Source organism: Poecilia formosa, unplaced genomic scaffold (assembly GCF_000485575.1).
Source record: "Poecilia formosa unplaced genomic scaffold, Poecilia_formosa-5.1.2 Scaffold127, whole genome shotgun sequence".
Classification (NCBI taxonomy): Eukaryota; Metazoa; Chordata; class Actinopteri; order Cyprinodontiformes; family Poeciliidae; genus Poecilia; species Poecilia formosa.
In genome coordinates, this window is record NW_006800066.1 from 1198520 (window position 1) to 1223521 (window position 25002).

Genomic DNA, 25002 nt, shown 5'->3' on the forward strand with positions numbered 1-25002 from the left:
AGCCTCCATGTTTACTTCCGCAAACACTGAGCACTTCTTCTTTTTATGGCGGTTGGCAGAACACTGAGAACGCTGACGCTATTGCGCCCTCTAGTGCGCATGCAGAACGCATACAGGTCGCATTTACTTGCAGTGTGAACGGCCCCGGCAAAAAAATCGGAATTGCCAAAAAATCGTAATTGGGTCACTTCAGGCTGCAGTGTGAACGCACCCATAGAATACAATTGCAAATGCAAAAAACAGACTATTATTTTGGCAGAATTGTATAATGGTGGTCTGAGGATACTTTATATCATCTAGACAAGTTGCTGTAATTGATCAAACCTTTAATCCTAGTTTCTACCAGAAAAATCTGAGGGAAATGTCCAACCAACCATCGCATAGCAACAGCATCAGCAAGTCTACCTCTGAATTAATTAATAAAAGAAAACTAAATAAAGAGTGGCCAAGTAAAAGTCTGGACTTAATTGCTGTGGTGTGAAATTGAAAAGGTCATTAATGCTTAAAAACCCTCAGAAAAAAATTGCATGTGGGGAATTTATCCTTGATTCTGTAAAAACACAATATTAAAATGTGTCCACTCAATGTTTGTATTTAAAATACATTGTTGATTGTTCAATCAATAGTCGAGTTTGAAAAAAAACAAAAACAAAGTGTTCAAATAAATCATTCTGAATCATTTAAAGCCTTGAATTACAATGACATTAACACCCATGAGGGGCCCAGAGGAAGAGGCTCGCCAAGGGCGGCATTCATCCAAGAAGCGCTCCTGGAAACACTGAAAACAGTGGAAAGGACCTGCAAGCCTGGTGTCAATTTTTTTTTTTTTTTTACTTATTAAAATTTTCTTTGTTGTTTTATATTTATTTGTTGCTTTCCTAACCGTGCTGATACTTTTTGCTATTTTATTTTTTGAGTGAGGGGACTGAGAGAGCAACGTCAGACAGTTCCTCACTGTAAACATGGCGGAGGCAGCGGACACACCACAACACCGGTTTTACTGCCACTTCTGCAGGAAAGAGACGGAGCCCCAACTGCCGGTGGGTCTTTTTATATATATATATACACATATATATATATGTAGCGTTATTGTCATTAATCTTTTAATTTAAGATTTACAGATTTACTGTCTGCTTCCTTTACAAAATGCACTTTTAATCCCTCATAATTCGCCTCAGAATTATAATAAAGTGAAATCTCTTAAATAAACAGCCTTTAATAGATACTTGGAGGCAGGTCTTGTGCGTGTAGTAGCATGAAACTCTTAAATTAGATGGTGCGAGTAAAATCTGGTAATTCACTTTGCCATATTTAGAAGCGCTTCTGCTCTGTCCAGTTGTCTGCTGTCAGCTGCGTGTCAAACACGAAGGGAGTGCTGTGGGTGTGCGCACTGCTAGCACACACACACACACACACACACACACACACACACACGCACCACCGATAATTCATACAAACCACACAACACTGAAACTCTGTGATCCAATCTGATTTTTCTGAAGGTTTAGATAAAAACTGTTCATTTGGAATTTTCTAGGAGAAGAAGCGAACATAGGAAAACAATATATGGCAAGCCGTTGTATCATTTATGTTTACCGAGCTTATGGGATTCTCCCCAAGGCAGCATACTACAGAGGTAATACAGTATTTTTTTTTTCATGATAGTGCCTCCTACTATTTCAGGTCACCCAGTCATTGTCTTTATTTAGTATATATATAAAAATGGAAATTGTAGGTCCTTTTAGCCTATATGTGTAGTCCAAATTTAACCTGAGCAAAGGTATTGAAAGTCAAGCGTATTTAGTCTATTTGCCAAGCTTTCAACCACCATTAGACATCTGTATGCATCTTTATTTTTCTACCATATTTGATGTATTTCAACAGAAGGCAATGTCAGCTGTCCTACAGATTTTCAGACAAGTTTTTCTTAAGCTGATTTTTGTGTACTGAACATTTCCACGATAAAATCTGTAGTCTTTTCAGAGATTAAAATCTCTGGAAAAACTGCAACAAAATCATTTATGCAGTAAGAAATGCAGCTATTTTAAAATTTCTATGCCATTAATTTAATTTATTTATATCATAGACTGGGCTGTCACATTTGCCCAAATATAAGTTGTCTGAAGATATTTAGAGGTCATAAAAAGCCAAATTATTTGACATTTAACAGCGGTTTGATTCAGTATTGCCTCAGAGCGCAACTTGTGGTAAATGTAGAATGACAAGCATCTGCTTTGTTTACAACGTCGCTAATAATCCGGAGCGTAAATCAGATCAAACCCCTGCAGCCAGAACCAGCATTTTTCTTGGAAGAAACCATTGCGGGAATAAACCTCAGCAGATACAGCAGATGATTAAAAACCCAGAGGCATTGCTATGAAATGAGATGAGGAGATTTCTGAAGATGAACTTGTTTTCTTTCAGGATTTGGTCTGCCCCACATGCGAGTCCGACTTCATCGAGGAGGTAACAGAAGACTCCAGGTAAAAAACTGAATGCGCAATATCACATTTTTCTCTCAGTTTTGACGATGTAGTTGGGAGTTTGCCTTATGAAAGTATGCATTACTGAAGATATTTGATATTAAATCATGTGAAAACCTCAGGAAAACCTTCAGTCTTCTAAGGTTCTCAAAAGAACCTGGGAATATAGAGTCTTTACTTAAGTAATTTGGATCTTTTATTCATACATTTAAACCAAACTTTTCCCGGGCTGAAATGTTTGTGCAACAAACAGATTCAATTTATTTCCAAAACAAGAACCGGATGCAGAAGTTTTGATTTATCCTTATTGACAGACAAAGCAAGCATTGAGCAATTTTGCCAAAAAAGACAAAAAAAATCTTTGGAGGAGCTAAGATGAGATTTCCAAAAATTAGACAAAAATGTTGAGCAAAGAAGAGGTAGTATTATGATGTGGGTCTCGTTCATCTAATCCTCGCTTGTGGAAAGTTGGACGCAATGTTGTTCTCCAACAGGACAATGGACCTTAATAAAAGTTGGCTGACATTAATTTTCTGAAATGGCCCCAAACTTAAAAGCTTTATAAATTCATGGACTTTGTTTCAAAGCAGTTTATGTCAGTCATAAATATGCTGGAAGCTTATTGGCGACTGCAAAAACTGCTACTCTGCACCTTGCTAAGAGACATTTAGCCAAATTAGTTAGAGTGTATGTACATATTTGAGCCTGTGTGTAAAATATTAGAGAAAATCTGCAACAAGTGCTAAGCTTTGCACCCTGTTCTTGTTTTTCATCATTAAACTTGATTACTGTTTGATAATCCCAGCACTCAAAACAAAACAAGAACAACAACAACAAAAAAACGTGATGATCTGACGTAGTCTTTCTAAAGTTTCAGGGTTTATTTTGAACTTCCAGTCTTGCATTCATAAAGTGAAAGTTTTCAAATAAATTAACGAATTAATTAAAATCTAGCTTTTTGAGCAAAAAGTGAATAACAATTGAATTTTGCAGGGTTCCCCAAAAATATTATTTAGAATTAATTATTTTTTGTTTCTTTTTAACAGACATTTTCATTAAAAAGACAGTCATCATACTGGATCCTATTTTGCTCCACCTTTGACCAGTTAAAGACATTCAGCACCTACTTTTGTTTCCAGATTATGTATCCAAGCTTTCTCTTCCTTTATTTTAGTACGTCATTCAAAAAGACATTCACATTATGCTTTTTTTAATGGATAGTTTGATTTATCCTGAAACAGAGAAGGAACTTTTAGCTTGCCAGTCGGTGCACCCTGGGGCCTTTAGTAGGAGGAAAATTAGGTGCCGAATTTGGTCAGAATCCCCCAAATTCCTTCGACTGCAGAAAGTAAATCCTCCTGCAATCTTTTAAGAGAAAGATGCTCTCCTAATTTTTTTTCTTTTTTGTGTGTGTGTAAAGTTTCCTGCGGGACAGAGCGTCGTCAGTAACAAATGCAGAGTCAAACTTGCAGTTGCCAGACGTACGTGAAAGTAATTGCGTCGTAACAATGGCTCCTTTGTGCCTCAGCCTTTGTGTGACAATTTTCTCTGGTCTCCCTTTGCAAGATATGGCAGCTGGTGTTCATGGAGCGCTCCGCCCTGCTGTCCCACCCGCCCTCCTCCGAGTCCCGCCCAGAGGACAACCAGCAGGTATCTCCGGCGTCCCCGGTCGTTACAGAGCTGCAGGAACAGGACTCGCCTTTTAACTCCGAGCAGGACGAGTCTTCCAGGCCTGAGCAAATCCCCGCAGTATACGGGTATGTTTGTAGACACTTCAGCGATACAGGGAACTGTGTTTGGCTTCCTGGGTCAATATTTGTCCAGGTTTTCTGAAGTTTTTAAAAGTTTTTTTTAGATATACTCCTATTGCGATTGGTCTAACAAAAGACTATATTTAGGTAGTTTCTTTAGTTAAGCCTCTTAACTCATGAAGAAGTAAAAAAATAAAAAAATAAAAAATACATGTTGCATGCATGCACAACACAAAACCTGGTAAAACAACAAACAAACAAACAAACAAAAAACTAAACATTATAAAGGACATATTTTTGTTCCTTGTGACCAGCATAAAAAAACGTGTTCCCAATTCTCATGCCCTTCTCCAGTCCTTGAGAATCACTGTCCCGCATCATTTTCATGCATCCCTGCTTTAGACGTCTGAGGCAGCTCAGTGAATATCTGTAATGTTTAACCTTTCATGAGAATTTCATTCTGTCTAGTGTATTTTTGCAGAAGCAAGTGGCTTCCTAAAACAGCTGCTAGCTGAAAGTGTAGGCTGAAGTGTTAATGCTTTCACATACTATGAATGAACTTTCATAGTATGTGAAAGTTCATTTCTTAAAACATGACTTTCACGTACTATTCATTTGGGTTTAATACAGTGTTTCTCAATTCCGGTCCTCACGCCCCCCTGCCCTGCATGTTTTAGATGTTTCCCTTCTGCCACACACCTGGATTCAATATTTTGGTGATTAACAGGCCTCTGCATTACTTGAAGGTCATGCAATCATTTGAATCAGCTGTTCTGGAGTAGAGGCACATCTAAAACATGCAGAGCAGGGGGGCGCTGAGGACTGGAATTGAGAAGCACTGGTTTAATAGGACACATATTTGTATTGAACGTCCACAAAACAGATGTTAAGATTTGGCTCTTATCTGGAGAATGATATTGTGTTGAAAAGTTTTTATTTCTTTGTGTTAAAAGCCTCATTAGAAGTTGTGGTGATGAAGATTCGTGCCAATGCACTCCACACCAAAACATTACAGGAATCTGGTTTCAATTCCCACGTTTTCCGCTTCTGGTGGCATCTAATATGCACCAATAAATATACCAATAAATAAATGCTCCTTAGCTTTTGACCAGTTTTTTTACTATTTGAGACGTCGATCAGTTCTGTATTGTTTTTTTTTTCTTTTACATTGATTAAACCAAAACAATCCGTTTCTTTTGGCGTTTCTCCTTTCACAACAACGGAGGGTTGCAAGTTTTTGTTTTTGTGGCCTGCAGGGGGCACTGTTTAGTCCAAACTGGATAAACATTTTCAAATGTTAATACTTTTAATTTATATAGGGCCTTTTTAGTGCCTCCCCACTGAGAAAGTTGATTTTTATTTCTGTTTCTGCTCTTGTGACGGTCATCTTCCATTTTAGGCGATACTTTTGACTTTAAACATTCAACTTCTTACTGTGTGAACGACTGAATGTGGTATGAAGAATTTTTGGAAGGAACGGACAGAAAATAAGTGAAAACTAGTTTTAGAAAACCTCTAGAACTTGCAATGTTTATTGTAAAACCACAAGAAGGTCTTGTATTATTTTAAAAACATTTATCATGTTGGTTTGAAGCAGCTTAAAACCAAGTGAAAGTTTTCTAAGTCAGACGTTTCACTGCTTGGTTTTGCTCTCACTCAAAAGGATCATGCAGCAGGTCTTTTCTGAACTGTTAGCCACCAGCGGAAGCTCTTCTTCTACTCCAACCGAACTGTGAGCATGCTTTTCTTTTTCATTACTGATTTTGATTCACGTCAGTTGCTTTTGATTTCACTCTGACTTTGTGTGAGAAACTTCCACTCTTTTGCTTTGCCCCCTTAGATCAAGCATGATGCAGTTGTATTCAAACCCGGGAGATTATGCGTGGGGACAGGGAGGCCTCGACGCGGTCGTCACAGAGGTCAGTAACAGCAAAGTTACTGACCACTGGAGTACCACAGCATGCAAATCTAGACACACACGGCTTCTTATGTGAAGCACCAAAGTAGTTTAGATATTATTTATTGTATCATATGGTGTACTTCCTCTCATCCAGTTATTAGAGCGGCTGGAGAACACGGGTCCACCGCCGGCTGAACAGGAGATGATCTCATTGCTGCCCAGTGTTTGCGTCTCTCAAGAACAGATAGGTGGGAATTTTAGCACGGCATGCTGATGTACGTTTGGCCTTATGGCTTTTTAAACAAAGCTTTGTTTCATGATAGAAGTAATTTCCTTCTGTATTTCCCCTTTTCAGCCATTTATCACACTTTTCTAGTCTATGCTGTCCTTCTGTGAGGTGACCTACTGCTTCCTTGAACAGATTAGGATATATTTATGGGCTTCACAAAACATGTTTTGTTACATCTTTTGCACAAAATCATTCCTAGATGATGAGATTTCAGTTTGTTCAGTTCTGTCTATTCTGAGCTCCTTTCAGAATGAGTTATTGTTTTAAGGCCTCTTGTCACTTTATATTCAAATAAGCTGCTGTTGACCACACCGCTAACTCAACATTTACACTCGCATGTGAAAATGGCTGCAAACAGATCCGCAGTGATACAGCCATACGTTTTGAAAAGCAGAAGTGCAGCCTCATACACAGCCTTCAATAACTCACCAAGTGGTTTTCTGAATGCTAATTCAACAACAAAACACTTGTCTTATCCAGTAGCCATTGTACAACACATACAGGGGTAAAACCAGCTCACCAAATGTGCTGGAGTTCCCCTGGGAATGCTATGTAACGGTGCAGTGTGACTCAACAATCGGGAAATGCTTCGTTTTCCAGAAACTAAAAAACATTAAGTTAGGGGCGTTGTGGTGGCGCAGGGGTTAAGCATAAACCATACATGGATGCTTTAGTCCTTGACGTGACTGTTGCAGGTTCAATTCCTGGTCTGGAGACCCTTGCCCCATGTCCTCCCCCCCCTCTCATTACCCACCTTGCTGTCCATTCACTATCAAATAAAGGCCACTAGAGCCAATATAACCTTTAAAAAAAATAAACATTAACTTATTGCCACAAAATGGCTGGACGGTTTTCTTTTTGTTTGTTTTTTTACAGCAGCTTCTAAAAGCTGCTGTTTTAGAAGCAGTTGAGACTCAAATGGAAGTACAAAAACATGCAAAATGTAAATGTTGCATAGTAGGTTCCCTTTAAAGGACTCAGGGTAACAAACATGCTTGTACTAATATATTTTTCTCTTTTTTTTCAGACTGCCGACTAGAATGTCCAGTTTGCAGGGAGGAGTATTCGCTTTCCGAATCTGTCAGGAAGCTTCCCTGCCACCACTTCTTCCACAGCGACTGCATAGTACCCTGGTTGGAGCTGGTGAGGATAAAAACTGGCATGCTTGCAAACTATCAACATGACACACTAATCTGGATGCAGAAATTTTCCACTTGTGCTTCATCGCAAATTCATGTGCAGTGATCAAAAGGTTTCCTCTCCTCTTTCCAGCATGACACCTGCCCAGTGTGCCGCAAAAGTCTCGACGGCGTCGACAACAACCTCCCGCCCACATCGCAGCAGCCCCAAGACGAGCTCTCTGACAGGCAAGAGCAACAAGAGAGGGAGGCGATTTGAGCAACGACTCTTCGTGTTGGATCAGCCGCTTTTAAATAAAACACATTACATGCACCGCAGTTCTGACTGCAGCTTAAGCCTTCACGTCATTCACGTGTCTCCGTGAAGGACCTTCATGTTTTCTGCTCTAAGGAAAATGCTATTTTATGCCACGGCTCCCAAGAAGCACCCAGCAGTTTGCTTGACAACATCCTGAGCGGGTGTGCTCTTCTCACTGCGCTGCTCGCTGAGGCAGTTTTCTGAATGACTGACTTTGATGTGACGAACTAATAACCACTGCGCTGCTAGTGGCTGTCAAAATGACGGGCTCTTACAGAGTTATGGGGAAACACTTTTACAATATTGTCTTGGTAAGACAGTTTCAGGATTTTGTTGACCTTTAACCAAGTTAAAGCAGCTATTAAAGCTTAACCCTGTGACCTCCACTCTTTGTACATACTTGTGTTTTATAATGTGATAAACACAAGCAGGTGTTGCAGTCTGTTTCAGTGGTCAGTGAGATTAACATGGCTGAACATGTAGCTGAATCCTTCTGTATTTTGGGCCTGATTTGGTACAAAAATAATTATAATAATTTCATATTGGCCAATAGAAACTGTTTAACATTTTATGACAAGTGCATGATGAATGAAAGAATATAAAGAACCCTGTTTTCAGTATACAAAAGATGAGAAAATCATCCAAACATAAACATATTTTTTTAATTTAATTAAATACAAGAAAGTCATAATATTATACAGATGCTTTACACACAGAGTGATGTTTTGCAAGAATTTATTTCCAGTAATAAATGCATGAAATTCTTTTTTTTTGTAGTAGCACCAGATTTTAGGATTTCTCTTTTAGTTCTAGTAAAAAGACCACTAATTTTGATACTATTTACCCAGAATGCCCTGTGCTATAGTCCACTTCCTGCTTTTAGAGCAGTCTCTGGCCCGCTTTCATCCACATATGCATTCAAACCGCACCAGAGTTACTTCAGCCGAATCGATACCTGGGTTCAATTAAAGCAAACTAAAAAGGGCTGTTGCAAAAGCACCCTTAAATGCAAGCAATTTTCTTGTTTGTTTCCAAAAATAGCTCGATTTTTTTCAAAAATTTGATTTGCTTTTGTTTTTACGTTTCTAATACCAATAACATAACGTCAACAGCAAAAATAATTAGAAAGTCGGGCTGTTTTCTTGCATTCTAACACCCCATATTTTCATATTATATTCTATTAGTCCATATTTCAACTTGTGCAACCAAAGTATTTGCTTTATCCTGCCCATATGTGGTAGGATTAACTGTTTGACACCAATGCATTAAAAAAAAATGCAACCAAACTTTTTAAAAACACTATTACTCACTCTGATAATCTGTTTTTGATGAATGGTAAAATGCCATGGGGTTGTCCGATGGTGTTTTACGTTGAGGTTGGAACAAATAGCACTTGCTAAAGTCAGTATAAATTCATAATAGAATTAGATATCTACATAGGTGTATGAGAAAGTGATTTTTTTTGTTTCCATTAGCAATTAATACAAGTTTTAATTTTATAGCAGAATTCATTTTTTTCTGAATTCTTAGTTTAATCTCAAAATATCAGAATTCTGACCTTTTTTTTTAAATTCTCCAGAATTATTATTTTTTTAAGTTAGAATTTGAAGATTAAAGACAAAATCTGAGAAGAGAATCAAAATAGTCAGAATACTTTTTTTTCAGAGGCTCTGTTGCATATTTTCCCACCATTTAGTTGAGAAGTTTTGAATTCCTAATGAGGCACTATCAGTTTATTTTTCTGAATTTCAGCTCAGAAACTCCAGCTTCTGGGGACAAATAAAATAAGCCCCATAATTTTTTTATGTTATACCAATATGTTCGTTTTTACAGTGTGCAATCCGTTTATTTAAAGGCTTTTGTGCTGCGTTCACGTCCTATGTCTGTGCTGTTAATGTACTGTAACGTTACGTTGGCCCTCTGTGGTGGCTAACCTAGGCGGTTCCGAGAGTCTGACAGTTGACTGCTGCATACCAGCGAACACACCCTGAACTAACCCACAAAACAACTCTTCACGGTAACCTAGAATAGCTGCAAAAAACGGTACAAATATTTTTTTTTCAGTGACCAAGGACCGCAGGAACCGCTCACAACAGACATTTCCACTCCACTCCTCCTCCCTCCCTCCCTCCCGTGTGGGACTCAGAATGCCCGTGTTGTACACACACAGTAGCGATACGGAGCTGAGCAGACATGGAGGCCCGATTAACGAGAGAGGCCCGCGCTGACACATCCAGGCCCAGCTAACGGAGACTCGTAGTGGATCTCAGAGCTCCTCTGGAGATATTACCGTCACCAGTCGCTGTAAGGGAAAACGGTTTTACTCGCTACGGAGGGAGAAATTACAGGGAGACCCATTTCGGGTTTCTGTTGATTCAACGCAGCCGCCATTTTGTTGACAGTTTTTTTTAATAACCTTACACGGCTCTGCATCTGCTGTTTTTTTTTTTCCACCACTGGAACATAACCTACATTTTTTAAAATTGCTATTCGGAGTCGAAGTGATTAAAAGTGCGTATTTGAAACCGAATTTGGACATTTTTCCCCCTTGGTTGTAGCCCCAGTATAGCTACTGCATCGTTAGCCGCTGTAGCTGAGATGTAGTAACACGAGTGACTACGAGAATGTGACGGAGATGCAAGATTATGGACATCACTTATCCCCGAGTTGTGACATTTACTTTCGGTCACCGCAAATTGTCTTAAAGCTGTAGGCGTTTGCTGCTCGTTTCTAGCCTAACTAGAGCGTTGGTTGCTGTTGTTGCTGGGTGGAATTAGCTTAAATCGCTATTAAACTGGCTTCTGATTGATAGCTAGTTAGCAACTGCCAGTGCCATTGATACATAAGGACCGTCTATTATTGGACGAGCGTTAGCTGGCAGTTTGCTCCATAATAAACGAACACATTTGTTAATGTAGGAGTTATATTAATCGCAAATTGACCAATTCATCCCCGTGTATTTTTAATGTTCTGCCAGCTATAATCGGAAGTATTTAAACACGTTTTTGAGAGGATGCTTTACATGTTGGCACTCAAAATCCACCTTCGTAACTTTATGTTTTGAACCGCTCCTGGCACAAAATCGCTAACTTTTGTGAATCCACGGGGATTTCTTTGTGCCTTTTTATTTATTTATTTATTTAAATCTTTAATAGCTGCAGGCGCTTTGCTTAGATTTGTATATGTAAGCAGCAATCTCAATTCCAGATCTGATTGTGTTTTTGGTTCTACTATTTCCAGCAGTTGGAAGCTAAATCATCATAATAATAATAATAAAATGTGGCCACCACGTTGATGCGTACATGAGGACAGGACACAGAGCCAAATGATGTGAACGCCGTTTCTGGACAAATTTTCAAAGGTGAGTGTTTTCAAAGATGCTCTTTATAAGACGCGATCAGGGGAAAATAATGCTGCCTGCTCTTGTTTTGTCTGTGTAACCGAGGCACAGTTTGCATCATGTTAATTTCTCAGCACGATTAAATCTATTCTAAGTCATTTCTCATCTTAATTCAATCAACATCTCATTTGTCTGGACATGGATTTCCTCAGAAATATTAGTATGACTGAACGGCCAGTAGCTGCTGAAGAGCTAATCCCAGGAGGGTCTGTGTTGACTGTACAGGAAACTAAATGCCTATTATGTTATTTGCCGTTTGTTTTCACATAATGTACTTAATAAATCAGAATACACATAAAATATGCCCGTCGTTTCACACAGCAAAGCATTGCTGCAGAGCATGCCTGCATGCTTCAGATCTGACTGACACCTGTCATCTCCGATGCGTTTTATTTATACCCTACTACAATGCAGCTTCGGGTTGAAAACATCACAGCTGCTTCTTTGCTCTTAAGGGTCACACTCAGTTCTGGTTATATAGCCCTGCTCCATTGTTAGGCGATGCACAGTGAAGGTAGTACTAAAGGAATTTGGCTGGTTCCTCCCTCTGAGCGGGGCTCAGTCTGTGCAAATACCGATGGAGTAAAAAGCCCTGGTGGAAATGACAGGGCAGACGCCAGCCCCTCATGTGAATGATGTGGTGGAGGGTGGAGGTTGGTGAGTGGGTGGGTTGGATACTATTGCTCTGGCCACAGGGAAATCAGCAGTTATGAACAACGTGTGCAAAAGCGAGGAGAGAGTGAAAGGCGGGGAGGGTGAGAGGAAAGAAATGGGAGGGGGCGCGGGAAGTTGTTTACTACGTTCCTCCAAGCTCTGTCGTCTTATTCGGTTGTTGGTCTGATATTTATTATGAATCCCCTGTTATTCAGATTGTTTGTTCTCACTTTATGTACCGTTCTTTGCACTTTTAAGTCTCGGCTGTTGAAAGACAAAGCAAACGGTTGACAAGCTGACTGATATCCTAAAAGCAGTGGTGTTGTTGTTGCACAGATCTCTAGAGTAACCGATAATGAAATGACTGTTTTGTAGTCTTGCGCAAAAGCTGAAGTACCTTCATGCTCAACTTGAAAATGACAGACTTTAGGGGCTGGGGATTACTGATCTGAGATTAGACCGAAGATCATTCTGGTGGCATTACTAACAGCAAAAGTACCAATGACTGACTTGTCTTAGTCGTTGAAAGGTGAGAGAAGTGATCTGACTCGCTTGGATTTGGGCGCCTGATTTTTGAGTTAGGCGCTAAAGTTGCCTTTTTACATATAGTGCCCTTAAGTATTCTTACTCTTTGAACTTTTCCACTTTTTTTTTCCTGTTACAACCACAACTGTAGTGTACTTTATGGGATAAACTATATCTTTTATTAATATGTTTATTTTTTTAAACCAGCAAAAATCTGGAAGGTGTGGTGTTAATTTCTGTCCAGCCTGAGCAAAACCTGGAAAATCAAATGTTTTGAAATTGCCTTATTAGTTAATAAAATCCATTTGTGTGCAATTTAATCTCAGTATAAATCCAGATGTTGTGCGAAAGCCTTCCTAGTCAATAGTCGACAAGCAGCATCATGAAGATATAGGAACACACCAGAAATCTATGATAAGTTATAAAACTATCCCATTTCACGCTTCTCATTCTCTGTGACAGAGACTTAGTTTTGTAAACTTGTCCACCTAAACTGACATGGAGAGCCTTTTTATCCAGAGAAGCAGCCAAGAGGCTCATGGTGACTCTGGAGGAGCTGTGAAACTCCACAGCTCAGGCTGTAGAGTTTGTCAACAGGAAGAAAGTTTGTCATGCAAAGCTGGAATTTAAGGAAGAGAGGCAAGAAGAAAGCAATTACTGAAAAATGTTAATGAGGCCTAATTTATATATCCAGTCCACTCTATTGTCCAATACTCCCATTCGAAGGGTGACACCAAACCCAAAGCACACAATGAAAACAGAGTGTCAGATCACAAACAGGGAATGACAAACAGTAATGTTTGTTTTTAAGGTGAGACCTGCTGGTTTTAAAAATCTATCATTATGATTAATCTCTCAGGGATGACAAACATACAAAAACTGTTTTGATTTCCTGGTGAAAAGTAACTTTTACATTTAGTTCTTTTTTTTTTTTCTCCTGAGTAGTTTCTGACAAACCAGCACACTGTTGCCCCCTTTGAGGCTTTACTGTGTACCAGTTTCCTAATAATAGGACCAAATTAGGATGCATTCTTTATAATTTTGTTGTATTTGCATCAAGGCTTGCTGTTATAAAATGACTAAACTTTTCCATTGTACTCTGTTATATTCTATTCAAGCTGGCTTAAAATAGTACAACATCCAATTCCAAGGTCCGTTAAGTGTATAGCAGAAAACTAATATCGTACAAAAGTCTGAACACCTCATCTTCTCCGTAAAAGTTGGCAGTGGCAGTATCTTTCTGTGGGAATTTTCTTCAGCAGCTTTAGGAAGAGTGGTCAAAGATTGCAGGAAGGTGGCTGAAGCGAAATACGGGGTGATCGACAAGGGGCCACTGAATGCAAATGTACACCACACTTTTCAGATTTCTGTGTACAATGAAAAAAAGAAAAAAATCCCTTCAGTTCATAATTTTGCATTACTTTGTGGCACCAAAAAAAGGGTGAAAGAAGTTCAGTCAGACGTTGGATGCAGTTTTCTCATCAGTGCAAATGTTTTAGTGTGCAAGAATGTGAAATGTATTTGTCTCCGTGTTTAAGGAGGATGCAAGCAACAGCGTCAGTCGAGTGGGTGATTGGGAGGAAATGTGTTTTTGATTAACGTTTCAAAACCATGTATAGTTTGTGTGCTGTGTCTAGTGCTTTCCAAGTTTGCGAAATCGCTCAAAGGGGGCTTAAAAAAAAAAAAAAAAAAAAAGCACCACAAGGGTGAACAGATTGATTGAGTGTTGAAGAAGTAGGGAGGTGTGAGTTAACTGTGGTATGTGCAACAAGGGGGGAGTGTGAAGTTTTGAAGCAAAAAGCTGAAATTGGAGTAAACACCGAAAAGAAAGCAGCAGAAAAATCTTCAGGCTTCATAGAATCCAAAAGTTACGCTTCATTTGCTTTGTGGTTCAACTGAAAACATATCAACTTCTGGTTTTTTTTTTGAGTCGTAATCCAAAGCAAACATTGTTAAAGGCTAGACGTACAACCGATTCCTTTTGTTTTTTTTTTTTGTTTTTTTAACCCTCGTCTTGCCGACGGTGATGCTTAACTGATGGGTCGTCTTATTTGACTTTCCTGAGGCTCCATTAAAGTGGCTCTTTTACTGCCCCGCTCTAATGTAGGGCGCAGGAAAACTGCTGGCACATCGACGCCTAATCGCTCACTCTCAGTTGCGGCTGTGAGAGGAGAGAGGCTGGGAAAGGCTGCCGGATCGTCTGTCTAGTCCCAGAGGACCCAATGTGCTGAGGTCACAGTTCTGAATTGCCTCCAAATGACTTCACAAAGAGAAAGCACCTGCTTGGGGGCGAATCTGCCTAAATCACTCAGTGCCTGCAGGGAGCCGTAGACAACTTCATTGAATCGGGCTGCCCTCTGTGGAGGGCAATTAACAATCATTCTGCTGTTTGTTGCTGGGCTAACGCAGTTCACCAAGTATTAGAGCTTGTAATTCTGCATCTTTTTGGGGTTTTTTGCAAATATGTCCAGATGTGACACTACTGGAGACAGTTGGCTCTGGGCCTCTTGGGATTTGTATATCGCAGGTGGAAAATGGCAAAGGAGCTGGAGCCCTGATGTTGGATTTCTTATGTGGAAGAGCCGCGGCTGTGCAAGTGGGTCACACATTATTCTAGGCTGTGAACAGAGTCACACCATAAAAAGCCACCTAGGCTGAAAGAGGGGCACTCTCGAAGTAAAAAGATGATTAGAAATGGTTTTCTGCATCTGTTCTACGTTACTCACAAGGTGCGTTTTGGGTGTAGATTGTAACTGCTGGTGCTGTGAGAACCAAGAACTGCTGCTTTGGAAGCATTTTAAAACTACAAGCCCCTTATGTCCTGGTAATTTGTTAGATTTCATCAGCAATACTTGTTACAGCAATTCTAGAGTGCAACTCGAGTTCAAAAACAGTGAAATCAAACCAATATCGCGATGAATTGGTTATTCAAATTTAGCAGCCGATTAATTGTTCACTGGAGTATACAGACTCAAAAAAAAGGCCATCTTCTAAAAACAACAACTTACTCAACATATGCAAACAGCCATCGCTATCTACAATAACTCTTTGAAAAATTTAAATTAATATGAGTTATAACAACATTTAATTTCCCTTTCTTTATAAATAAGGCATTTTTGAATTGGAATTTAAAATTTTTATCAGTAATTAAGCAAAAACTGTACAAAAACATGTTGGATTTAAGATAAAACAAACGTGTACAATGTGCCAACTTTTGTATCCGATTAATTGTCGGAATAGTCGATAAACTATTCAATTACTAATATAACCAATAATTGCTGCCATACAATGCATTTGGTTTTTCATAACAGTTATTGTTTAAAAGCTAACAATAGTCAACAGAAAGTCAAAGTTTACAAAATCACTTCAAACTCCTTGGAAAGGTGAAGCTATGCCAAACATTAGATTTATCTCAGGCAAGTATTTGTATGTAAGGGGAGAGAGATCTTGCTATAATTACAATCCAGTGTTTTACATCAATTACTTTTGGTTGTGTCGCCGTGGTAACACTCTGCAACAGAGCTGAAGAGTTTTCCTACAAGAGGTTTTTGGTTCAGTTTTAGTAAATTGAAGTTTGTTCGCACGAAAACTCTGTTGGAGACCAGTTAAGCGATCGCTGGTCCACTTGCAAGCAGCGTCGGTTTGCACGCAAGTAAACCCTGGTGCAGTTTGCTTATCATAACTGCCAAGAAAACCAGAGAAAGGAAGTGATATCTCTTGATATAAAAACAAGTATAAAAATCTGTTAAAATCTTTCTCTGCAGCCGCAGTCTCTCCGTCTATGCCATCTTTTTGTTGCACACCTCACCTGCTGCTCATACAGGGCAGCTTCTTGTGAGAGAGCCCCCAGCTGCATGACATTCTCAAGGTGGTTTGACCCACTTTCAAAAGTGCAGTGTTGGCTTTGTCTTTCCAATCGAACTGAGAGCAGCTCATGCAGTTTGCCTTTTGGCTTTAAGGCCTTCTTGCAGTTGTTCTGTTGTTGTTGTTGCTGTGTTGGATTCATTCTTGACCTCTTTTTCTTATTTTACTTGTCTCTGTTTATACAGTTGAAGGTCGGAGAAAGAGGGCTGGACTGCCAAGAAGGGAGAGAAGCCACTTCAAAAGAAGGAGACCTTCCCCCTTACTGTTATCCCCGTCCCCTATTCCCCCCTTCATTCCTATCCCATTCCCATCCAAGAAATCTACCTGACATACCCAACAATCATCCACACCCCCTAAAGTTCTGATGGATCAGAAGGTTCAGGGGCAAACTGCAACGCCACCCTTACTTCTCTCTGCTGCTGTCTCAGCGGAGCGAGAGAAGGAGGGAGGAGGTGGGAAAAAAGAAGAAGAGAATGAAAAAAAGCAAGAGAGGGAGAAAGAGGGAACTGCCGCCGGTCCTCCTGGCGCAGGTGGACCTGGAGACCCCGGAGGGGACCAGTCCCATTTCTCCATCACGGAGAGCAGCCTGTCCGAGGGAAACGTCAAGCTTAAGATCGGCCTGCAGGCAAAACGCATGAAGAAGCCCCCGAAGAGCTTGGAGAACTACGTGTGCCGACCCGCCTTCAGGGCCACCGTGAGGCACACGAGTCGTGGAGGAGGCAGCGCCCGTGGAAACCGGGCGGTGGCCGCCGGCGATGGCGCTAGCGGTCGGAGCCAAAGCCCTTCAAAGAGCCAAGGGAAGGAGAGGGAAAAGAGTCCGAGTTTGAAAAAAGCACCAGCTACATCGTCTTCACTAGCCCCCTCTGGTAAAGCTATTACTCCGTCTTCTCCTGCTGCTCCGCCTGGCATCACAAAGACTCCATCGCCCTCCCAAGTAAACGGCGGGAGTGCACCAGCTAAGAAGGTACAAGCAGACAAGCTTCAAACTTTGTGTTTTAAGTTCAAATGCACACAATTTGATCTAAATTGTTGTGTTAAAGTTGTATTAAAGTGAACTGCTTCAATGCTTTGTATGTGTTTGAAAACACAGTAGCTTCACAGTGTAGTAAAATAACACAATATTTATTAATCAATATTATATTTACTCATTCTGCATGTTCTGGACTTCAGTCTGTCTTATATTCTTGTTCAAGATAAATGTTTGTGGACAGAACTTACAGAAAAAGTTGTTGTCCTCCTTTGTAAACTTGAACATCATAATTTTTAGTGACTAGTGTTTCAGCTGCTCTCAACTTGCTAGGCACATAAGAATGCAACAGCCTCTAAAGTCCTTATTTTAACATGAACCTCATTGTAAAGGCTAAATACAGTTATATTTTTAGGAAAAATACAGATTTGCTGGATCATCAAAATAATTTACACACACTAATAATAATTTTTCAATCTTTACACACTAAAATAGAATGTAATAAAAATACAAAAACATTTCTGCAGCTGCCCGCCTCACTAGAAGTGCCCCTGACAGAATCACAGACAGGAAACCGATACAAAGTATCATGAGTTCATTTCAGTCAGGGAATTAGTCACGGATCATTTTAATCAGGACATTTCTACTAAATTGTGCTCAAAGTTGTGCTTATTTATCTTCCGTGAAATATTTTTTTTGGAGCGACGGAAAGACGAAGCTGACTTAGTAATTACTGTGTTATTGCACAAACAAAGAGAAGGACTTAAATTGCTCTTTAGATTTCATTGTGTTTGCAGTTGCTCTCCCTCTATTCATCGTGTCACTCCTCCAATCTTCGTCCGTCTGTTCCAGTTCGTCTCTGTCCTTCCCACTGCCGCTGCTTTCCAACCCCCCAATTCCCACATGACCCCTCTCAATACCTCTCCCTTACTGTCCCCAATCTGACCTCACTCTGTAGCTCCTCCCTGCTTTCCCTGGCCAAACATGTGCAGCAGAAATGGCTTGAAAATTTGGTCACTGAAAATGAAATTCATGAACTAATCTTTGCCTTTTGAAGCAGGGCGATATGGCTTAAAAATAAATAAATTTCTCCTTTTACCAATTTAGACTTCCAACGTTAGTCAGTTTGTTCCTCAGTTTTTTTTCCCTTAAAAAAAAAAGAAAAAAGGCTTTTATTTGAATAATTCCTTCTGTGAGTTGACCTGAATTCAAAGTTGAAATGAATAGAAGCTGTAAAACACGCTTCAAAAACAAGATGGTAGTTCTTCGATGGGCTAAGGTCACTCTGGAAGCCCAAGGAGTGCATTGGTGAAAAAATATTAAGATTTTCCAAATATTTAATCTTCAAAAACAGAAATTTTGATTAAAATCAATTTATCACCCACATGGGACACAGTGACACTGCCCAAAATACTAAATGTCACAGAGTGTAGGAAAAGAGAGGGAAGAATAAAATATTCATATTTTGCATATATGATGTGTTTGTCATTATTGTTGCCTTTGCAAGAATGTTTAATATTTTGCAATCCTAGACTGGGACGGACATTCTCCTTCCAGCTTTGTACAATCAAGACTACAATGGGATGGCTTAGCTCGAAAAACATATATATTTGAGTGGCCCAGTCAAAGTTCAGGCCTTATTACAATTTGGAAACTGTGTTAAAAACTGGAAATTAACGTCTGAAAAAAACAAAAAAAAAAAACACTTGCCATGCCATGTGACTGAACTGGTTCTATTTTGAAAAGAACAGCTGGATAAAGATAATTACAGTATTTAGAAACTGAAAGAGATTAAACACTTGCAGCTATAATTCCAGTAAAATCCTCTTCCTTGACATGATGACTCAGGTTCCTGAATATAAATGCATGCCACACTTTCCAGATTTTTATTTGTGAAAAACATGCATCTTTTTCTTTCCAGGCTCAACATTTAGATGCTACTTTGTGTCTGTCGCCATCACTTACATATATATTATTTTTCATGCAGGGTCCATCAAAGGTAGACTGCAAGGCCGATTCAAAGTCGGATACAAAGTCAGTTGCTACTGCATCAGAAAGACCCCTCAACCTTCACCGACCGCCGCCAGACAATAAAACTCATTCCTCTGGGAAGAAAACACCAACTCCACAAACCAACTCAAGGACATCTTCACCTTCTTCGCCACCAACTGCATCAAAAGAGCCGACCTTTGAAGGCGTCAAACCTCCTCATTACACTTATAGCATGGAAGGTCAGAGAGACAAGGACAAGGGTGTCCAGAGTTGTGGACCACCCACTGTCACTGAGAAATTAGCCCAGCTTATAGCAACCTGCCCACCCTCAAAGACTCCTAAGCCAACTAAACCCACAAAAACAGATCCAAATCCTCCTCTTCCAAGCTCAGGCTTCATGGCTCCCACAGCCAAGCAGCGAGACAGGGCAATGGCCAATAGGAACACATATTCAAGACTAATGCACCTTTCCCCTCCACCGCCGGTGTCCAGACCTCCTGGTCGGCCTTACGGCTCCAGGAACAGAGATGGCGTCCCAGAAAATTCACCCACCCTGACGCAGCTGAGGAAGGAGGACTCGGATGGGGCAGGGAAAGCTATTGTTACCAACATCCACAACAGTATTGCTATAGGCAACAGCAGAAGTCGCAGCAGCAGCCCTGCATTCACTCACAGCCGTCCCACAGTCTTATCCAAGGATGCTAACTACGACGGCAGCAACAGCTCTAGTGGTCTATCCAAGTCACTGTCACGTGGCACTCACAGCTTGCCATCTTCTCCATCTTGCCCAGTTTCTTCATCTTCCTCCTCCATCTCAGCTGAACAGAGGACAGTGACTGCAGTAAGTCACCTGGGCTCCCCTGCTCCCTCACAAGGACACCACGCACAGGAGTCCCTGGCCCTAGCAGAGGAAAGTAGGGCAGGTGAGAGGGATCAGGGTGGCGACAGCCCCAGAGACCTAAACAAGTGCCCTCCTACAGCAGGAATAGGAAAACCAGAGGGAAAAGATAAAGTGGGAAGTAATCAATCACTGCATGTGGAGAGGGGCAGAAGCTCCAGTCCCAAAAAGCGCAGTCCTAACAGAGATAGTAGCCAACCGAGGCGAACCGCCAGTCCTCCTGAACCCATTAGACAAAGGGTGCCTTCAGCATCTGAGCCAGATGATGAAGAAAGCCCACCAACGCCCCATAGAGACGATTCACCCGATTCATCCCTGGACTCGCCAGATGAGCAGGATAGTAAACCCCTAAAGAAACGCAGGGGAAGAAAACCCCGCTGGGTTATGAACAAGCCGCAGACTTTGCTAGCAAGTCAGGACGGTCTCTTCAATGAGAACAAAACCAGCATGTCTTTGTCTTCAAGTTTAGATGTGCTATCTCCACCAGTTAAAAGACCAGTAGGAAGACCACCAAACCCGAATAAGATCAAACCAAACCCCATGCCACACAGTTCAATGTCGCAGCTGTTTCCACCCCAACCTAGGAAAAGGGGACGGCCAAAGTTCAAAATGCCAAGACTCGATGCCCCAGCTCCAGGGAACCCCTCTTATAAGCTGGCCTCTTCCAAGGTCTTTTCGTCTCTGCTGAAGTCCAAAGAAGAGCAGGACCCACCTGTTCTTCACCCAGAGGTAGACCTAAACCCTCCTAAGCCCATACCTAGAAAACGTGGACGTCCCAAACGCCTTCCTCCGACCTTACCCCAAGAGGGTCAGCCTCCCACGTTGGCTCCTGAGGCAGGAGACATGGGAGACAAGCGGTTCTGTAGCAAAGGAAACGGGCAGCTCATTATGAAAACTATTATCGGCAAAATCAATAAGATGAAAAGCGTGAAGCGGAAGCGTATTCTGAATCAAATCCTGTTGGGTCCAAGAACGGAGGAAACTCCTAAAAACAACACGGTCGGAGTGGTTAACTCTACAGAAGCTACTACCCAGTCCTTGTCCTCCCTGGCTGCTTCTTTTGGGGGGAAATTAGGGCCGCAAATTAACGTTAGTAAAAAGGGAACAATATACATGGGTAAGAGGAGAGGACGTAAACCAAAATCTGTATCCAGTCTCAATGCCTCGTCACCAGAACCCTTCCTGTCTCCGAACACCACTTCTCCTCTACATCACCACTCGCAGTCCCAGCAGCACCAGCTGTCCTCCGAGGTGTTTCCCTCACCCTCCCTGTCGCAGTCCAGTGGCGGCCACAGTCCCATCAGTGATGCCAGCTTTGTGGAACCCAGCTCGGTGCACTTTTCCCACTATTCTAGCTCCCATCATAACCATAGCACGTTTTCCTTCCCTCCCCCAACCTTTTCAGTCCCCAGTAAAGTCTTGGGCTCCACGTCGTCTACAATAGCTTCCCAGAAAAAGTCTTCTTGCCGCGGGTACCCTCATCATCATCATTACAGGCAGCAGTTTCATTACCATAAGCTTTCTCCTCCCAGGCCGCTCCACCCAACCTCCCCTGCTCCTCTCAGCGAGCTAAAGGAAGCCACTCCTTCACCAGTCAGTGAGTCGCACAGTGAGGAGACGGTGCCCAGCGACAGCGGCATAGGAACAGACAACAACAGCACATCTGACCGAGGAGAGAAAGCCGGAGGGACAGCAGGCTTGGGCGGAATCGCTTTGCCAGCAGCAATGGGTGGTGGGTTGTTAATGCCCGGTGTAATGAGCTCAGCAATGGCCCCGGGAATGGGCCTAAACTCCAGAGGCAGGCGCCGCCACTCCGCCGTGCTCATAGAGCACCCCTCGCCATCACCGTCGCCCCATGGAACGAGGTCTTCACCTGATCCCAGGAGGCAGCATCCGACGGCTCCCACCTCAACGTTGTTGGGACACAAGGAAAAACACAAGCACAAGTGCAAACGCCGCAACCACGGATGCCCGGGCTACGACAAGATGAAGAGGCAGAAGAGGAAACGAAAGAAGAAGTACTTGCAGCTGCGGTCCCGACGGCTTGACCCCGACTTCCTGGCCGAGTTGGACGAGATCGTCGTGATGCTGAGTGAGATCCGGATATCGCACCGTTCCACGGGGCACCGCCTCGGCAGTGGGATCAGCATGGTGGCAGGAACGAGTCGGATGCCAGGGCTGGGGAGCAGAGCTGCTGGCGGACTCGGGGGCCCTAGCGGCCCCCCTCCTCATCATTACGTTCACAGGGACCTCCTTCCCACAATCTTCAGGGTTAACTTTGGCAGGTTTTACTCTCACCCCGCGTACTCCTGTGACCCTTTGCACTACGTCCGTAAACCAGACATGAAGAAGAAACGCGGACGGCCTCCGAAGTTAAGAGAATCCATGTCTGAGGTCCCTTTTGTCCCTGGCCTTGGATTCCCTCTCTCCAGTGGAGGTTTCTACCACCCCTCGTACGGGGTCCCCTACTCCTCAGGGCCCCTGGGGTTGGGCTATTACAGAGGCTTTCCTCCTGCAAACGCCCTATATCCTCACCCCCACCACCAGTCGCCTCACACAGCTCCTTCTCACCACTCCCACCACTCACCATCTTTCCCTCCCCCTCCACCCACATCCTACATGCACCATCACCACCCCTCGCATCTCCTCCTTAACCCCTCAAAGTTCCACAAGAAGAAGCATAAGCTGCTCAGGCAGGAGTACCTGGGCGGAGGGAGGCCCCCCGTCCTGTTCCCACCCATGTCCTCCGAGCTGTCCTTCAACTGGCATCACAAACACAAACACAGGCACAAACACAGAGAGCGGTGCTCTGAGGAAGACCGGGAGGAAGTGCCGAGGAGCGGATCGGCGAGCCGGGTCAGCGCAGGACTTTCTGACAAAGGAGCCGCTAGCAAAGCAGAGCGAGTCGGAGGTCTGGGAATGACCGAGTCGTTACAGAGATGCAGGTTTGGAAGGGATACCTCAGGCACCACTACGAGTAAACAAGCTTCTGCCAACTCCCCCTCCTCCTCCTCATCTTCATCTGCAGAAAGATATAAACGCAAAGAGAGCTCCATGTCCTGTCTAGGACCGTCAAGGCTAACACTGGACAGCAGCTCAAAGGGCCATCAGGGCGTTGCGTCCTGGTTTCGGATGGGCAGCACGGACGCAGACTACTCTAAGCTTTCACGGAGTCAGATGGCCGTCGGCCAGGGGTCGTTCTCAGATGGACGGGCAGGAGAACCTGCAGGCTGCTCAGACAGCGAGGATGACGAGCCTCTCACTCCCACAGAGGACGTAGAAGCTCATGATTCTCCTAATCTGACAAATCTGTTTGCCTCAGCTCTGACACGGACTTCGCTGAAGGGAGGAAGGAGCAGAAAGAGTGAGATAGTTACAGAAAGCTCCGGCTTTTCTCACCTGGATCGTCCAACGAGAAAAGACCGTTCGACATCGGCTGAAAGGAGAGATTTAGGTGAGTCCAGTTTTACTCTGAAAAGAAAACACGCACATCACGTCAAGGATATATTGGCAGAGGGAATTTTTCCCCCCTTTTAAGTAGTTTAATCTGTTCATGATTATAGTCCGTACGGTCTATGGTCACTTAATCTCCAATGAAGTGAATAAATTAAGAGTTATTTCATTTTAAGCCTTTAAGGCATCTTTTTATTTTAGTTTTCTATTTTACAAAGAAACCAAACACATTCCCACAGTTTTAAAGCTGGTAATATAACAGGAAGACCATTGCCCACCAACTTGTGTGTTGTCTAATGTCCTAAATGTCAGAAACGTAGGAATTTTATTGCGAAGACTAGAAATAATAATGGTGAAAAGAATACAGTGGATTAATTCTCTCTCTCCATAAACTCTTATACCTGCCTATTTTAATATGCCAAATATACTCCAACTTCAAAGAACTGGATTGACCACTAATAGTGTGTCAAGTTGCGTTTGATCTAAGTGGCTGAAATGCAACTAGCTTCCCAAATTGCATTTTCTTTTAAATATTTTATATATGAGTTAGGTGGGGGGAGAAGGTAGAGCAACTGTTAACTGCCATTATTCGGAGAGTAAAGGTAAAATTGATAAAAATGTAAAAACATTTTTTATGAAAATGTAAAATGAGATTAAAAGTGTCAAAGGTTTGTGGGCTAAATATTTGCTATTTAGGGGAAAAAACAATTATTTAACAAACTTTAATTATAAGAAGTTTAAAAAAATTAAACATGAAGCATTTTCTGTCAAATCAGAAGACAGCTCTTGTTTTTTTCTGTTTTGTGGAACACACAGTTAATAAAGGATGACTTTAAAATATCAAATGTATAGGAAACCCCAAATTTTGTTTGAACTTGCAGCTTGTTAAGGCATTTTTTATTTTTTATTTTCATGCACTGCCACATGGCACAGCAAGTGGGGCCTAATTTCTTGTTTGATCTCCACACATGGGTGAATGTGTGCATCATGATACCTTTATTGTGTGTTGGAGGTTGTTCTGTGGTCACTGCCGGAGCCCGACATGCTTCAGTTGTGGCTACAACAAACAAAACTTCTAAAATATAAGTTCTGCATGTGTAGTCCTCACAACTGTCTACCATTGAAAAATTAAAATAAGATCCAAAAGGCAGTTTAAGTTGATTAAGAAGTGCATATATCTTCTGTAGACACTGAGTATTTGATTTGGTAACTTACAATGTGCGTTTACTTTTAAGTGCTTTGCAAAAGTCTTAACGCTTCTTTAATTCTTCACTTTTTTGTCACATGACCAGGAATTTATCTAAATTTGATAAGGTTGACAAAGTATTGAATTACTGAAGTGGAAGGAAAAGGATACCTTAATTTGAAACAGTTTTACAAAGTGCCAGC

At 41.8% G+C, this 25002-nt stretch overlaps 2 protein-coding genes across 4 annotated transcripts in view; both read left to right on the plus strand.

The window, feature by feature from the left end:
* The first annotated feature begins 663 nt into the window (after window positions 1-663).
* rnf115b (ring finger protein 115b) lies at window positions 664-7892 on the plus strand. The gene is made up of 10 exons (XM_007561479.2): window positions 664-809; window positions 918-1040; window positions 2425-2483; window positions 3904-3964; window positions 4050-4240; window positions 5898-5966; window positions 6075-6153; window positions 6289-6382; window positions 7451-7566; window positions 7696-7892. The coding sequence occupies exons 2-10, from the start codon at window positions 963-965 to the stop codon at window positions 7819-7821; spliced, it is 873 nt and encodes a 290-aa protein (XP_007561541.1). The 5' UTR covers window positions 664-809; window positions 918-962; the 3' UTR covers window positions 7822-7892.
* A 2123-nt stretch (window positions 7893-10015) lies between these two features.
* Window positions 10016-25002, plus strand: part of ash1l (ash1 (absent, small, or homeotic)-like (Drosophila)) — a 35207-nt gene continuing 20220 nt past the window's right edge. For 2 of the 3 annotated variants that reach the window (XM_016676097.1, XM_007561480.2), the window contains exons 1-4: window positions 10016-10164; window positions 11101-11221; window positions 16489-17267; window positions 19258-23614. In XM_016676097.1, the coding sequence (XP_016531583.1) occupies window positions 16668-17267; window positions 19258-23614 (4957 nt within the window). In that variant the 5' untranslated portion in view covers window positions 10016-10164; window positions 11101-11221; window positions 16489-16667. Of the gene's footprint in view, window positions 10372-11100; window positions 11222-16488; window positions 17268-19257; window positions 23615-25002 lie in introns of all 3 variants that reach the window. The other variant, XM_016676098.1, reaches the window with a different exon arrangement.